At 44.2% G+C, this 17,419-nt stretch overlaps 1 protein-coding gene across 1 annotated transcript in view; it reads left to right on the plus strand.

Annotated features, from left to right (window-relative positions):
- The first annotated feature begins 9,262 nt into the window (after positions 1-9,262).
- LOC149301635 (uncharacterized) overlaps positions 9,263-17,419 on the plus strand; it is a 35,375-nt gene continuing 27,218 nt past the window's right edge. The window contains exons 1-2 of the mRNA XM_089484334.1: positions 9,263-9,293; positions 11,969-12,514. Coding sequence (XP_089340460.1) covers positions 9,263-9,293; positions 11,969-12,514 — 577 coding nt within the window. The remainder of the gene's footprint in view (positions 9,294-11,968; positions 12,515-17,419) is intronic.

Below are 17,419 nucleotides of genomic sequence, written 5' to 3' on the forward strand. Positions count from 1 at the left end.
TCCCTCTGAGGCCTCTGCGCATGCCCAGGAGCCCCTTCTTCTTCTCCTTCTTCCCCTGAAAAATCCTCCGGAGGCCTCTCCTAAGCCTTCCTCCTCCTCTTCCTCAGTCCCTTCCTCTAAGACTCACTCCTCCTCCTCCTCCTCCTCCTCTTAGCCTTCTCTTCCTCCGCCACCCTTTCCTCTAAGCCTTCCTCTTCCTCAGCCCCATCCTCTAAGTTTTCCTCCTCTTCCTCCTCCTCCCCCCTCCCCCAAAAAGGCCAGGCCTCCTCTCCCCTCTTGGGAGTCTCCATGGGCCATGAAATTTCAGAGGAGGAATCAAAGAGAGGGTGTGTGTGTGTGTGTGTATGTCTTTGTACATCTGCTTCTTTTTTAGGTAAAAGAGGAGCAGCTCTGGTGTTGAAGCTCTTTCCACACTCCTTGCCCAAGAGTGAAACCTGGAGGGAGGGGGCTGTTTTAACTGGGTTTACACTGCAACCTCATGCTGATGCTCCATGCTCAAAGGATTGAGATGGGACTATTATGAGCTCAGAATGGTGTTCCTTCTCTGAAGAAATGAGACGGTACTATTGTAACCTCAGGCTGTTGTTCTTTACCTAAAGAATTAAGACTGGCCCATTGTGACTTCAGATTGATGTTCCTTGCCTGAAGAATTGAGAGGGGACTATTGTGACTTCTCGGTGGTGCTCTTTACCTGAAGGATTGAGATTGGCCTGTTGTGACCTCAAGCTGATGCTCCTTGTGGAAGGATTGAGACTTTCCCATTGTGATCTCAGAATCATAGAATCCTAGAAACCTAGAGTAGGAAGAGACTGCTAAGGCCATCCAGGCCACCCACTGCCATGCAGGAACTCTCAATCAAAGCATCCCTGACAAATGGCCATCTAGGCTATGTTTAATGACCTCTAAGGAAGGAGACTCCAATACACGCTGAGGAAGGAGTGTGTTCCACTGTCGAACAGCCCTTACTGTCATGAAGTTCCTCCTAATGTTGAGGTGGAATCTCTTTTCCTGTACTTGCATCCATTGTTCCGGGTCCTGTTCTCTGGAGCAGCAGAAAACAAGCTTGCTCCCTCCTCAATATGACATCCCTTCAAATATTTAAAAAGGGCGATCATATCACCTCTTAACCTTTTCTTCTCCAGGCTAAACATCCCCAGCTCTCTTAGTCGTTCCTCATAGGACATAGTTTCCAGACCCTTCACCATTTTGGTTGCCCTCCTCTGGGCATTTTACAGCTTGTCAACATCTTTTTGAATTGTGGTGCCCAGAACTGGACACAATATTCCAGGTGGGCCCTGACCAGAATAGAATAGAGTGGCACTATTACTTCCCTTGATCCAGACCAGGGGTAGGCAACCCTTTTGAGCCGGGGGCCGGGTTGCTGGCCCTCAGACAACTGGGGGGCCGAAGCCAAAAAAATAAATAATTAAATAATTTTTAAAAAATTAAATAAATAAATAAACCGGGACAAATGTAGGACAAAATTTTCAAATGGAGGGCTCTTTTTTTAAAAAAATGGAGGACACGGGAAAAAATTTGCTGATTTTTAAAAAAATGTTAAGATAAATGCATGTTTCTGAGACTTCTATAGACAATTGCCCCACCATGCCCCTCGCGCGAGACGCCAAAGGCCCCGGCAGCAATCGGCAGCAGGACCGGGCTGGGGCCGGTCCCAAGGCCTCGCTGGGCCACATTCGGCCCGCGGGCCGCAGGTTGCCTACCCCTGATCCAGACACTATATTTCTATTGATGCAGCCTAAAATTGCACTGGCCTTTTTACCTGCCGTGTCGCACTGTTGACTCATGTTCAACTTGTGGTCTACTTGAACTCTTAGATCCATTTCATACGTATTTTCATTCAGCCAGGTGTCCCCCATCCTATATCTGTGCATTTTATTTTCCCGCCATGATTGCACTACCTTACATTTCGCCATGTTGAATTTCATTTTGTTAGCTTTGGCCCAGCTTTCTAGTCTGTTCAGGCCCTTTTGAATTTTCATCCTGTCCTCTGGAGTATTAGCTAGTCCTCCAAGTTTGATGGCATCTGCAAATTTGATAAGTATGCCCCAAATTGTGTCATCCAAGTCCTTGATAAAGATGTTGAATAGCACTAGGCCCAGGACAGAGCCCCACTGGACCCCCCACTGGACACTTCTCTCCAGGATGAAAAGAAGCCATTGCTGAGCACCCTTTGGGTTGGGCCAGTCAACTAATTACAAATCCATGCAACAGTTACCTTGTCCAGCTTGTTTCAAGTTTTTGTTTTATATATTGTTTAATTTGGTTAACTGCTATTAAGGGACATAGCTATGAAATTCTATGATATTGGTGTTGTGGCGTGGAAAGACTCACTGTGTCCACCACGACTACCTATAGAGTTGAACCACGTCGACAGGATGCCAGGGAGAAGGAATCTGAAGAGATGTCTGCAAGGTATTCAGGCCAAGAAGGAAAATATTTCTTCATCACTGCAAACGAACTTGAGCTCCCAGCTTGAGAAATAACGACAAGAGCACTTCAAGCTTTCACTCTACACGAGGGCTTTAATAAATAAGTTACTTTGTCAACCAAACAACCATAACAACAAAACCAGAGAGGCAGTTACTTTAACACCAACTGTCATAACTGACATACTCTCTCAGAAGAACACTGACAGCATCAACATTCCATGATGCAAGTGTCAACTGTTAACTGCCACTGGAACTTGACTGTTTACAATACTTAGCTTACAGCTCTATCTTGTGGTCACATACATGTCATTTCCTAACATTGGGATGCGCTATAAATCTTTTAATAAATGATCAGGTATTGCAATTATATATACACATATTATCAGACATAACTCTTCCACAAGGTTCCTCTCATTCTTCAGAGCAAGAAGCAACTCCTCAGCTGCCTTCTAGAAGGTAAAGCAACAAGGCTTCCAAAAGGATTGAAGCCTTGAGCAAGTTGCACTCTCTCAGCCTCAGAGGATGGCCATGGGAAACCCACTCTGAATGAACCTGCCAAGAAAACCCCTTTAGAGACTCCCATAAGGTCACCATAAGACCTGGAAACAACTGGAAGGCAGACCCCAAGAACAACATTGGAAATAGGGGCAAGCCTTGCCTTGGGAAAGTGTAATGACTGGGCTCCAGTCAATGGAGGTCTTCTTCAGGCAGTAAAGGGAGGTTTATGCAAATGCAGAATGACATCACTGCTACGGAAGGCTCTCTTGACCAATCAGAGAGCAAGATGAAGGTTCTTCTGGAAGCTTCCATGAAAAGGAGATATAAGGCCTGAGAGACCAAGAGACAGTTGGGGGAATTGTGTCGGTTGGAGATCGAGAGAGAGAGAATTAAAGAGCGGATCTTGGAAGTTAGTCTCAGAATTGGACGCTTAGGTTTATTTATTTCTTTAATAGCTTGTATGAATTGAATATTATATACTTACAAATATTGTTCCTGCAAGATTCTTAATATCTTTCATGACTTATATTTCAGTTATATTTTGTTATTTATATTGAATATCTCTTTGGAGTATCTACTACTCGACACTCCTTTTACATGTGTTTTGGCTCAGTTGATGCTTGGGAAAATCAGTAAAGAAGGAGAAATAAGGTTACTTAACTGGTCCCAGTGTAGGTTAAGGGAAACCCTTTTATAATTCACTGGGAGGTGGAGAGAGAGAGAGAGAGAGAGAGAGAGAGAGAGAGAAAGACTTTTGGAAAGGATTAAAGTAGAGAGATAAAGGTTAGAGTAAGAGCTGAGGCAAGAGAAAAGTGACCTTTAGAATATTTTTTAGAATATATTAATAAATGATGAAAGATGAATATGTAAGATAGAAATGCATAAGTAGGTGTGTGTGTGTGTATGTTTGTATATGAAGACTGATATGTGTTTGTTTGTATATATGTTTTAATAATAAAATATTTTAAAATATTAAAAAAAAATAATTCACTGGATGGTGGCAGCGTTATTTAAGGAATTTAAGGGTCTGCTGGGCTAAGAGCCATAATGTCTAAATGTCTAATTAACCATTTGTAAGACACTCTGATAGCCTTTTGGCTGAAGAAAGGGGTAAAAAATTATTATTATTATTATTATTATTATTATTATTATTATTATTATTATTATTATTACAGGGCCGCAGTTTGGCTGCTTGGACCACCGGAGATCATCACAGTGAGTCAGTTGGAAAAGCCCATCTCACTCCAGAAAATAAAAGTACTTGAGGAGTTTATACTCCACATCTTTCTGTAATAATAGCTACAAAACTGATAATAGCATTTGGGACATTTAGTCTTTTAAAAACAAATATTGCAGGTTTAAATGCTGCTTTAAAACCTCTTTCCATCTGCCAGCTTTGCGCTAGATTTGGGGGAAATGAGAAAGTGTTGGGAGGGAGGGACTGCCAACAGAATTAGGAGATGCATTGCAGGCTATGGACAGTTTGTGGCCAAGTAAGGTCCAAAACACACAGCAGCAATAGTTCAGTTTGAGAACGCTTTAACTGCCCTGGCCCAGTGCTAGGGAATCCTGGGAACTGGAGTTTATTGTGGCACCAGAGCTCTCTGACAGAGAAGGCTCAATCTCTCACAAAACGACATTTCCCAGAATTTCCTAGCACTGAGCCAGGGCAGCTAAAGTGGCCCCTGTCCTGCAGCTGGACTGGCCTCCCTGAGTGGTCAAGACCTGAGCTGGGTTGTGGACGATGGGCACTGTTAATATTAATAGTAATATCTTTCACTATTGACTGTAATTAAGGAGGGGATCAGGTTCCTCCTTTCAATAGCATTAGGTGTTGTTAAGGTTTGGAAATCCTGTTTGGGGACTTTTTGTGTTCTCACAGCCATCGGGTGCCATCAGTAAAACCTTTCTGTGTTGTTTAGGTTCAGAAATCCTGTTTGGGGTCCCTTTCGACTTTGGGGCCCTTTCATCCTCCATTTTGGGTTCCCTGAAGGCTTCAAACTGCCATCTGCCAAGCACTGGCGCAGAATCAACCGTTTTGCGTTCTGGCGGCCATTTTGTGCTGCTTGTGAATGTGGGGAATAATGTTCCGGAACCTGCTCTGAGGCCTCCTCAGTTGAACCGAGAGGCTCCTCTTTCTCTCCTGAGGCTCCAGAGTGAGAAGGAGGCCAGGCTCCTTGGGCCAAAAGGAAGGCAGTGTGTCCCTTTCTGCCTCTGGCCCTCCATTTTGGGGAGAAGGAAGGAAGGAAGGGGACTGTGGGGGTCTGAGGAAGGGGAGGCAGGGTACTCAGGGCCAATGGTAGGCTGGGCTTTGGGGGCTGGGAGAGAGAGGTGGGGAAAGAGACCCTCCCTTTGGGCCCTAGCTGGGGAGGGCCACCAGTCCTTGCCTCCGCCTTTGGGAAAGGAGACCCTCTCAGCCCCCTGGACTCACTCCTGCCACTCATTCCTAGGGCTTGGACTCAGAGGAGTTTCCTAGGCATTGTCACCTTCTGCCGTCCATGGCCATTGGCACTGACCTTTTCCCATTGCCTTCCCTCCCTCAGCCCTTGGATCTCCTCCTCCTTCGCACTCAGAGCAACCCTTCTCTACGGCTGAGGAGACTGCCTCTGACCCAGGGAAGCTCTGGCCATAAAGGACTGCAGGAGAAGCCTTTCTGGGACTGAAGGAATCAGGGTCTTTGTACTGAAGGTAGGCCTTTATTCCTGGAGCTGAAAGAGGACCTTTGTTTAAATGTTTCAGTCCAGGATTGTGTGGAAGGGTTGCAGCTGAGAGACTGAGCCCATGCTTTGCAGGCATAAAGCCCCAAATTGAGTGTCTGGCAGCACTGTCTTCCCAGAAGGTGGAAGTGAGATTTCCAGGCCCCAGACACACAGTGCACCAGTGAGTCCTTTGTGTGGTGACTGTGTGTGTACATGTTGTTTACTAGAGCTTTGTGAGGTATTTTTTTCTCATTGATTATAAAATTAATTTACATATGTGTTCACTTCCAAAAAATGAACATAATGCAGGCTGCAATCTTCACTCATAAACCTATACATTTATAGATTTTTGTTGTATAAGTGCAACATATTGAGCAGTGTGCATCTTTTTAAAAAAATATACAAAGAAAAGTGAAGAAATTGTGATTTTGACAATAGATCCGTTCAGAAACAATGCACACAAATGTACATGCCTCAATTTCTGTGTGGCTTTAGCAAGCAGAAGGAGGAGGTGCATACCTCATGCTCCTGCTGTGACTGACACACAGAAACACACAAATCTTGTAATTGTCAATTTGTAAACTGCTTGGATCTTTTTGGAAAGGTGGTATATACATAAATTTATTATTATTATATTATAAACACAGCAGTTAAGCTCAGATATTTCTCTCATTTGTAAAAAGCTTGCATCCATTGTTCTGGGTCCTGTTCTCTGGAGCAGCAGAAAACAAGCTTGCTCCCTCCTCTATATGACATCCCTTCAAAAATTTAAACAGAGGTATCATATCACCTGTTAACTTTATCTTCTCCAGGCTAAACATCCCCAGCTCCCTAAGTCATTCCTCATAGGGCATGGTTTCCAAATCCTGCACCACTTTAGTTGCCCTCCTTTGGACACACTCCAGTTTCTCAACATCCTTTTTGAATTGTGGTGCCCAGAACTGGACAAAATGTTCCAGGTGGGACCTGACCAGAGCAGAATAGAGTGGCACTATTACTTCCCTTGATCTAGACATTATACTTCTACTGATGCAGCCCAAAATCGCTTCTTTGCAAGAATGACATGGGGAACCTTACTGAAATCAAGATATACTATATCCATAGCATTCCCTTCATCTACCAGGATCATCTACCGAGATTAGATTTGTCAGGCATGACTTCTTTCTCTGAAACTAATATTGACTCTTTGTGATTATGGCATTGCTTTCTAGATGTTCACAGACTCTCTGTTTAATGATCTGCTCTTTAATCTTTCCATAAAGAAGGTGGTCCTCCTCCTCCTCCTCTTCCTCTGCATGAAAGAGAAATCAAATTCTCATCAGTGATGATGATGCAGCATGGAAAAATTAACATTCCTGCCTTTAAAGTCTTTTTTAAAAATAATTTTTATTGAAACTAAAGTACATACAATGAATTTTATACAATGCATAATTATGTATATATATTTTCTACATTCTATTGCAACTTATCTGAATTTAATGTCTGAGGAGGCCTGAATCCTGTTGGTTAAACCTAGCATAGACCAACTCAACACATAATTGACTGGTGAGTCAATCTATAGGTAAATCCAAGAGTCTGAGTGATTTTACTCTGATCAGGACTAAATATAGGATTGGATACAGGCTAAGATTTAGTCCTACTTGTGGCTAGAACAGGACATTCCCAAGCCAAGATGGCCAGGCAACAGTGTGGAAAATAGGCACTCTCCACATGGGCAGAGACACTCTCAGAATTGTGACTTCTCTGCATGCAGAAGGCTGCCATGGGAATTGGTTGTTCCCATCAGCTCAATCCTCTGGTGCCCCCCCTCTCGGTCCTGGGAGGAGGGCTGGATCCCATGGAAGGGGGGCAACCAGAGAAGAGAGAGCTCCTTTCCTGCCTTGCTTGACCAGGGAACTCTCTGGGGGATGGAGGGCAACTGCTTTGGCCAATGGGAGAATGGGAGGCCATTAGGCCAGAAAGCCTGACCCAGAAGAACCCTCTATGCTCCAGTGTTGCTCCATGTGGAATTGGGCTAGAATGCCCACCTCTGCATTGGCCCAACGGAGGCATATGTCACCTGCATATGTCCCCAGCAGGATGCTGTTCTCTGTCTCTTTGAGTGCTGCAGGGTTTCTTGCCAAGCCAATCCTAACCCTGGTCCCTTTTCTCAGGACCATCATCTCAGCCTCCTTGTACACGGCTTTGGGGCCTCTCTTTCTGGAAGTGACCCAAGTGCAGGACCACCAGGACCCCTGCCCACAGGATGGCCAACACAGAGGCCAAGCGGAGGGAGTTGGGCTCCAAGAGAAGGAGGCTGCCGAGGTACAGCAACTCTTTGGTGAGTCACTATCCTATTAGCTTCATCTGGGTCACTGCTGGGCCAATTTATGAAAGGAAGCAAATAAAGTACTGTCCAAGTTTGGCATAGTCCTGGTTAATCCTCTGTCATCCCAATATTTCGAGGGCTTTTAAAATGTCTTGGTTTCTCTCTTCTCCTCCCACTTTCCCAATTCTTCAGCTCATTTCAATTTCTGCATAATGATTGCCAAGGAATTTGCAGCCCATCAACTCCAAAAGTGGGGGTTGGAGAAGAAAGAAGGGGGCAGGGATATGCCCTTGCTAGGAGTCTGAGGCTGTTGTGCCCTTTCCCACTTGTGTGATCTTCTTCATAAACAACTTTGTCCATCTTCACCACTTTCTGCTGTTGCTTGTCCACATATGTCTTGTTTTTTCCATCTGTGCAATGTTGGGAGATATGGGAGAATGTCTCTGGATCTAAATTGGGGGTGGCCCCATGGCCCTCAAGCCCACAGTTCTCCCCAGAACTGCTTTTTAAAAATGACATTGGCCTCTAAAATTTGGCAACCAATGGCTAAATGCACTATAATCTTTGGAGGCTAAATGTACTGTACCGTTCCGGAACCCCTGCGTATGCCAAAATCCATGTATGCTTAAGCCCCATTCTGTGCAATGGCGGCGCGCGTGCATGCGCGCCGCCATTGAACAGAAAAGTACCCCTCCTCTTCCCCCCTTCCTCCCTCCCTCCCTCCCTCCCTCCCTCCCTCCCTCCCTCCCTCCCACCTACCTACCTATAACCTACCTTCCTTCCCTCCCTCCCACCCTTAGGAAGTTAGGAAGGAGGGGGAAAAGAGGAGGGGAGGAGGGAGACTTTGTTCCCAATGGTGGCACGCGTGCACGCGCGCCGCCATTGGGAACAACTTCTGGGTTTGCCATGCATGTATGCTCAAAACTTCGCATGGCAAATCTGCATATAAGGAGGGCCGTCTGTACGTGTCGGGGTAGTCAGTATTCTAATCTATCATTAATATTCCAGCCATGGCCTAAATTATATTGTGTATTACATTGAAAGAATTCGAGACAAACTGGGTCTAAAAGGCAGTAGCTTTTCTCTTGCTAACAGAATTTAAAGTTTATTTCCTGGACTAAATTCTGAGGTGATCAAATAATTTTTGGGATTCATCATGTGCTTCTCCCTCCCCTTTTATTAGTCATTCTCTGGATGAGAGCTATTTTCTATTGCAGGTGACATTTGCGGATGTGGCAGTATATTTCACTGAGGATGAATGGAAATTGCTGACGAAGAAGCAGAGACTTATGTACAAGGATGTGATGATGGAGAATTACGAGAATGTGGCCTCTGTGGGTAAGGAAGCTGAATTCATTGCCCTTCTACTTTAGAATGCTAGAATCATAGAGCTGGAATAGACCACAAGGACCATCTGGTTCAACCCCTTGCCATGCAGGAATACACATTGAAAGCATCCCCAGTAGATGGCCACCCAGCCTTTGTTTAATGGCCTTTACAGACCTTCAAAGAAGTAGACCTTTAACAATTAATAATAATAATAATAATAATAATGAGATGCCACCATGCTCTGAGGGGGTATATTCCACTGTGGCATAGCTCTTACTTTCAGGAAGTTCCTTCTAAAGTTTAGGTAGAACCTCTTTTCCTGTGGCTTCTGACCATTGTTCTATGTCCTTTGCTCTAGAGTAGGGTTGCCATATTCTTCTTGGGCTAAACCAGGATGGGGTGGAAGACCCCCCCCCCCTTTCCAGCCTCGCAACCAATCAGAGAGGCTTCTGGGGGCAGAACTTCCGGTCGCAATGACCACTGGGGCTTGTAATCACAGTGAGTTCCTACTGGTGACTACAAGCCCCAGCGGCCATTGCGCCCGGAGGTCCCTCCCCCGGACGCCTCTCTGATTGGTTGGGATGCTGGGAAAGGGCGGGGCATCCTGCAACTACAGGTCCCATTGGCCTTTGAGACTGGAGGTCCCGCCTCTTTACCCATCCAGAAGCCTCTCTAATTGGCTGCAAGGCCGGTAAGGGGAGGAACGTCCGGCCGTGCTTCCAAGGGCCAGGAAGAATCATAGAATCATTGAGTTGGAAGAGACCACCACAAGGGCCATCCAGTCCAACCCCATTCTGCCATGCAGGAAATATCCATCAAAGCATCCCTGACAGATGGCCATCCAGCCTCTGCTTAAAGACCTCAAAGGAAGGAGTCTGACTGCACTCCAAGGAGGGAGTTTGTTCCACTGTCAAACAGCCCTTACTGTCAGTTAGTTCCTCCTAATGTTGAGGTGGAATCTCTTTTCCTGCAGCTTGCATCCATTGCTCTGGGTCCTAGTCTCTGGAGCAGCAGAAAACAAGCTTGCTCCCTCCTCAATATGACATCCCTTCATATATTTGAACAGGGCTATTATATCACCTCTTAACCTTCTTTTCTCCAGGCTAAACATACCCAGCTCCCTAAACCACTCCTCATAGGGCTTGATGGTTTCCCGACTCTTCACCATTTTCATTGCTCTCCTTTGGATACACTCCAGCTTCTCAACATCTTTTTTGAATTATGGTGACCAGAAGTGGACACAGTATTCCAAGTGAGGGCCTAACCAAAGCAGAATAGAGTTGCACTATTACTTCCCTTCATCTATAGCATAGAATCATAGAGTTGAAAGAAATTAGCTTAGCTGAAAGGAGATATATAGTTTGGTTGGGGCAAGAAGCGACCTCAGGATTGAGCCCAACTATACAAGGCCTGGAAGCCCACAGAACTCCAAAGGCATTTTAAATAGGTTTTTATGTTTTATTTAGGTGAAAAGCAAAATACACGCACACACACATAAGCATTCACACACACACACAAGAACTAGATAACAGGTGGAAGTGGTGAAGAGATGTAAGACTTTCATAATGGTAATACTTTACCTAGGTAGATCTTTATTCCAATTGCTGAGGGTTTGAAATGGGAAGAGAAGACAGGAGCTCCTGCGATAAATGGGTTTGGCGAGTGCATTGAGGTGCTTAGCCATGTAAACCGACTGTCTGTCTGTCTGTGATTGGACTGACGTCAAAGAACAGCCAGTCAGGGCAGGCATATAGATAGACAGACAGACACACACACACACACACACACTGGAATTGTTGCTTGAGGACAACAAGGTTTAAACTGCTTTAGAATGTTTCCTGGGGGGAAGAATAGTCTGAAACCAAATTGAATGCAATGGGAGCTTGGTGCAAATATCTCAGACAAAAAGTATTAGCACACTGGCTCTCAGGTCCTTCTTGGCTGTGAATTCTGATCACGTTCATGAGCCAATATACAGCACAATCTGAGGGTGACGCTCTCAGATGCAGCTCAACAATAACATAGCAGAGTACGGAAGCAAATATCCAGATATAGATATTGGCAATGCACTGACCACTTTTCACACTTAAAAATATGTCACAAACACAGTTGATTTCCTTGAAATCCTTGGAGGTTCTCTATCTTGAGTTACAAATATTTGCAAGCTCTCCTCTCCGACTTCCATGAACTTCATCATCTCTTGTACACACAACTACAATCCAATCCACATCAGTCCGCATGTGAACTATATAGTGTATTGGCTGTGAGTCATATCCTGGTGCCAAACAGCATGAAGTGACCTCTGCAGTTAGCTTGCATCATGCCTTGGGCTCTGACTCAGCACTCTGTGACAGTCTCACAGGATAGGATGCCACCTGTCAATCAAAGTATTTATGCACATGTTTCATGGAATATTGTTTCAACAGTCCTTTGACTATCTGCTTCCACTGATTCTCTCAAGGCAGTCCCCATCCTGTCTCTTCTTTGCTAGCTCCTATGAGTAAGGATACAATTGTTCCATGGATTTAGGGGCATAAGCAACAGGGCCATGCTTGGGTTACTTACAGCAACTTCATTAATTTAATTTCAAATAAGGAGGGGTTAATGTGGGCTAAATCATGGGGTAACACCCTCCTCTCTTAACTCTGATTTTCAGTCTTAACTGTCATTGTCCTTTTTTACAGAAAAACATTTTAGTCATGAGAGAGTCCACACAGCAAAGAAGTCACATAAATGCCATCATTGTGGGAAATGTTTTTCTTCAAAGTCAGACCTAGTGAAACATCAGAGACTCCACACTGGAGAGAAGCCATACAAATGCCAGCATTGTGGGAAATGTTTTTCTCAGAAGTCAGACCTAGTGACACATCAGAGAGTCCACACAGGAGAGAAGCCATACAAATGCCAGCATTGTGGGAAATGTTTTTCATGGAAGTTAAGCCTAGTGAGACATCAGAGAGTCCACACAGGAGAGAAGCCATACAAATGCCAGCATTGTGGGAAATGTTTTTCTTTAAATGGACACTTAGTGACACATCAGAGAGTCCACACAGGAGAGAAGCCATACAAATGCCAGCATTGTGGGACATGTTTTTCTTTGAAGGGAGACTTAGTGAGACATGAGAGAATCCACACTGGAGAGAAGCCGTACAAATGCCAGCATTGTGGGAAATGTTTTTATTTGAAATCAAACCTAGTGAAACATCAGAGAGTCCACACAGGAGAGAAGCCACACAAATCTCAGCAGTAAACTAACATTATTTTTGTCAAAAAGGAATATAAGAAAAATATTTTTATTTCAGTGTTGCTAAGAAAAGCCCTTGTGATTTTGTTTGTAAGGCTTCTCTGTCCTTATGTCTGTTTGTGTTTTAAAGTTGTATTTTGTTAAATTTTTATTTTAATTGCTAATAGTATAGATAGTTGCTTTGGGTTGTAAATATGGCTGGGGATTGTGGGTCATGGTATAGGTTAGCTAGATGGGGGCTGGGATTTGTTGCAGCTGGCTAGAATAGTTTTGGGAGTGATAGCTTTTGCAATGTGTGGGATTTTGGCTGAAGAAAGTTGGAGGCTGGTATTAACAGAAAGGGGTCTAGTTTCTGGGAGTGGCAAAGGGGCCTTGTTACCTGTGGGGCAGAGACTGTGGGAATTGGAGGTGGGGGCTTGGTTTGGAAGAGGGTGGAGTTTTATGTTTTGGGGTTTGAATGTGTTGTTTGGCATGGAGTGGGCAGTTATGGCTTAAACAGTGAATTTCTGACTATGTGTTGTCAATAATGTTCTTTGCTATTTCAACACACTGGGCTCTTTGATGCACAAAACTGACCCTTTATTCTCTCCTCAGTCCTCAGCTCCATTCCCATCCACAAGAACAGCAGAGGCAAACACATACACAAACATACAAGATACATAGAGAGAGCTTGATTCCCAAAGCAGAGCCTTCCTTTCCTGCCTTTCCCTCTGCACCTTGAGCTCTATTGTGGTCTCTTCAAAGGAAGAAAGGAGGGAAGGAAGAGGAGGCCGCTGAACCCCCAGCGCATATCTTCCTTTCCCGCAAAGGCCTTAGTGGAATAAGCAGCAGCAGCAGTACCTAGACCCTGGCAATCCCTGCACATGCTGAGGAGGATCCTTGAGAGGGATGTTGCAGTCGCCCAGGACCAAAAGCCTAGGCAACTCCAGCAGCAGCGCAGAGACCAGTTGTGTCAGCTTGGCTAGGGAGTCTGTTAAGGAACGGAGAGGACCTTAAACCAACAGAATCCCCAGACTTTCCCTAGTCTTTAAGCTGAGGTAAATACATTTGATGTGGTCTATCATACGGATAGGTATCCTGCTCAAGGCAAGATTGTCTTTATGGACCAAAGACACTCCCCTTATCTGCTCACTGATGGAGAACCCGGATGGTAAGGCCTGATCCCAGGTGGCTGAGCTATCATCACCAGCCAGGTCTCCATGAAACAAGCTAGGTCAGCCTATTCATCCAGTTGGAGATCATGGACTATGTGCATTTTATTTTGGACTGACCTGGCATTACACAAGAGCAGGGAAAGGTTCTGCGGTTGGTTTGGTATGCTCTCCAGCCCTTTTGGGATAGCAGGGTGAATGGAAGGGGAGATAGATATCTATCGGGGTCCTAATTGCAGCTCATCTTGCAATACAAAAGGCAGTACTTTGAAAAAGGAATAGCTGTTATTGAAGAAGAAGATACATGTAATACACATGACATTTTTTGTCAGGAATGAAAGCTAGTATAAAGATATCCCTTTTATAACCATATGAATCCACCCCACTCCATTTACCCATAAAGCTAATTAATTGGATAGCCCTTTCCCGCACAGCGTTCTCCCGCCTTTTCTGCGCAGTGTCCTCCCATCCGGGATTCTGGCAGCTTTTCTAAAAGCAATTAAGCTCTCATGTGCCTTTTCTCAACCACTGCACCTGTGGCCTTGGACCACAGAATTCAGCCACACAACAGTTTTCATTAACATTATGGCTTATCTATCTATCTATCTATCTATCTATCTATCTATCTATTCCCATCCCAGTCTAGTATGATACCATTTGAAAAGATAATAAGCAATATAAAAATACCAATAATTCTCTAGGTTCTCCCTCCTTTTCCAGAAACAGTCTTTTAAACTCAACCCTCTGTTAGAAGGGTGATTCCTGCTCATTCCAATCCTAGCAAAGAAGCACATTCTTTAGCCATGATCTCTCTACCTCTTTCTAGTATCTTGTATTAAATCACATATTAAAACATATTATTTTAACCCACCATAAATCCCATCTATCTTAATTCTACTCTAAACCTAAACCTATAACCCTTATGGCATGAATCCCTAAATGAATAAATGCATGAATAAAGGGATTCATGACATATTGTGACTTCAGGCTGGTGCTCCTTACCTGAATGAGACTGGCCCATTGCAACCTCAGGCTGATGCTCCTTGTCTGCAGCAATGAGATGGGACCATTGTGAATTTAGGCTAATGATGCTTACCTGAAGGTTTGAAACATGACCATTGGAACCTGAGGCTGATGCTGCTTGCCTGAAACACTGAGACTGGCCCATTGTGACTTCAGTCTGATGCTCGAGACTGGCCCATTGTGATCTCAGCCTCAAGTTCCTTGCCTGAAGTATTGAGACGGTACTATTGTGACTTCAGGGTGGTGCTCTTTACCGGAAGGAGTGAGATGGGAGAATTATCACTTCAGACTGGTGCTCCATACTTGAAGGATTGAGACTGGCCCATTGCATGTCAGAACTAGTGTATAAGAGTTCTGTCATAAAGTGTAAAATTATTAGGGTTTGGTTATTAAAGTAGGAGTTATAGTTGTAATTCATAGTAGGCAGTGTGGAGTGATGGGTTATAGAAAGCACGTCATGGAAAGTGATAGAAGGGCAGATGGAGTGGCTTTTAGATGAAGGAGGGCGTTTGGAAAGAGGGATGGGGTTGCAGCTGGAGACTGGTTATCAAGGAGGAGTGAAGCTGGCTTGGGAACACCGCTCTTCAAGGTGAGGCTGTCTGGGAGAAGGGAAGGGAAGTATAGACAACCTTGGTTTCTATGCAACCTCCGCTTGTGTTGCTTTAGCTTGGGAATTGGGGGCTGGCTTAGGGAGGGGTTGAGCAAGTTCCTTTGGACTTCAGACTTTGCAAAAAGGTGTGAATGGATGTTTCTGCCTGGATTCATCAATAAAGCTTCTTTTGTTTCAAATGGGTTTTATTTTTTGAGCACAGGACTGACTCCAGATCTCACAGTTTGCAAAGTCTCATAGTTTTAACTCCAATGGAGACTCAGGAACAAGAAGAGTTCATGGAGAACTCAGTGGTTCTGGAGAGTCCGGTGGTGGAGGAGCAGGTGTCTTCTTCAGAGGAACTCGGGCCAAGCCCAAGACTGGGAAACCTCCTGAAGCTCACACCATCCAGGCCACCACTGGAGGATTTGGGTTTCCGGCCCCAGACTGGGGAAAGGAAGGCCGTCGGGGGGCAGAGTGACAGCCTGGGACCTGGCAGTGGGGAAGTCGCTTGATAGCTGCCCCAGCACAGAAGAACCCCAGGTAGACGTTTATCGAATGGAGGAAGGCATAAAGGAATTAAAGGACTGTATGAAGTGGATGGTGTCCAAGTTAAAGATGTAAGACAAATGTGTGAGTTCTGACTTAAACCAAGAGCTAAAGAACCAAAGAACCAAGGACTGGTGTTTTAAAACAAGCTAAAGAACTAAACAAGATGGTTCCGTGCAGAGCATTGATGTGAAGGAGGGATTTGGCAACTGAGACGAGGAAAGGCTGAGGAATTTGGAAGCTGAAGCCGGGTGCTGTTCAGGTGTGTCGAACTAAGACCGGGAAGGGAAGGAGACGGAACCGGGGACCGCGGAACGGCAGATGGAGGTCAGTCGGAGGGAAGGAGAAGGAGCAGAGGAATACGAGGTGGTAGACGGAGGTCGGTCGGAAAGAAGGAGATAGAAAATAAAAATAACAACAATAATAAGACAAAAATAAAAGCTGTATTGCATCAAAACCAACCTTACAAGGAAAATGAACTAGTAGGGTCGGCGTTTTCAAGACCACTCAACACGTGGAGACAGGAAGCAGGAAATTGAACTTGGTGGACAAAATAACAAGCCTAGAGAGTCACAAAGAACAACGAAGACAGACCTTCATAATATCTTAAATTACACTGCATCGACTCCTGGTATTCAAAAGGGGGGAAATTTGAATAAATCACAGAAATAAGGTTTAAGAAAGCAGTGGGAGGAAAATAAGTGGGCCACTCGGAGATCAGCAAGGTTGTAATACTGAGCTTGTTTAAAATCGTTCTGTTGCATGCTAACATAAAGGGGGGGGGGGATATCAGGTTAGATAGTATACAATACAGGTTATATATAACAAGCCTGGGCTCAAAATAACTATAATCTTACTGAATTTTCCTCCATATTGATTTATAGCATAAAGCCAAAGCAATTATTGTTTATGGGAACAAGGTTCATTTGAGACAAAGGTAAAGAATTGTATATTTACATATATTCGAATATTTGGTTTAAGCTTAACGGAAACTGTATAATCGTTGGGTGGTAAATATAATTTAAGGGGGGGGGGAAGGAAAAGGTTGAGAAGTGTATTAAAAATGTCAATAACTACAAGACTACAAGCAACTAAAATCCAACAACAACAGCAACCGCCAAGAAGGCCCTCATTTGACCAACCCAAAACTGCAGATACAAATATGCTCCTACTTGAAGAGATATGTCAAATGAGACAAGAGATGACAAGGAACAAAGAGGAACTAAGACAAGATATGGAAAGGATGAAAGGTGAAATAAAACAGGAAATATGAACAGATATACAAGAACTATCACATTCACTAATCACACTTACCACAGACATGAAACAAGTGAAAAACAAAGTAAAAGATTTAGAGAAAAAGAATCAGGAACTGGAAGAAAGGCTTAAAGAAGAGACTGAAAAAAGAAATGAACTTGTAGAGGAAAAAATGATACAAGAGCAGAAAATGAGAGATAGGTGTCTGAAAATAAGAGGACTGCCAGAACAGGAAAATGAAAACCTTTATGATTATGTGTCAACAATACTATCGGAATTCATCGGAAGAGACAAAGAACTTATGGAATTAGAAATCGATAAG

This window comes from Sceloporus occidentalis, unplaced genomic scaffold (genome assembly GCF_023333645.1).
Source record: "Sceloporus occidentalis isolate IW3139 unplaced genomic scaffold, rSceOcc1.0.p SCAF_21, whole genome shotgun sequence".
Classification (NCBI taxonomy): domain Eukaryota; kingdom Metazoa; phylum Chordata; class Lepidosauria; order Squamata; family Phrynosomatidae; genus Sceloporus; species Sceloporus occidentalis.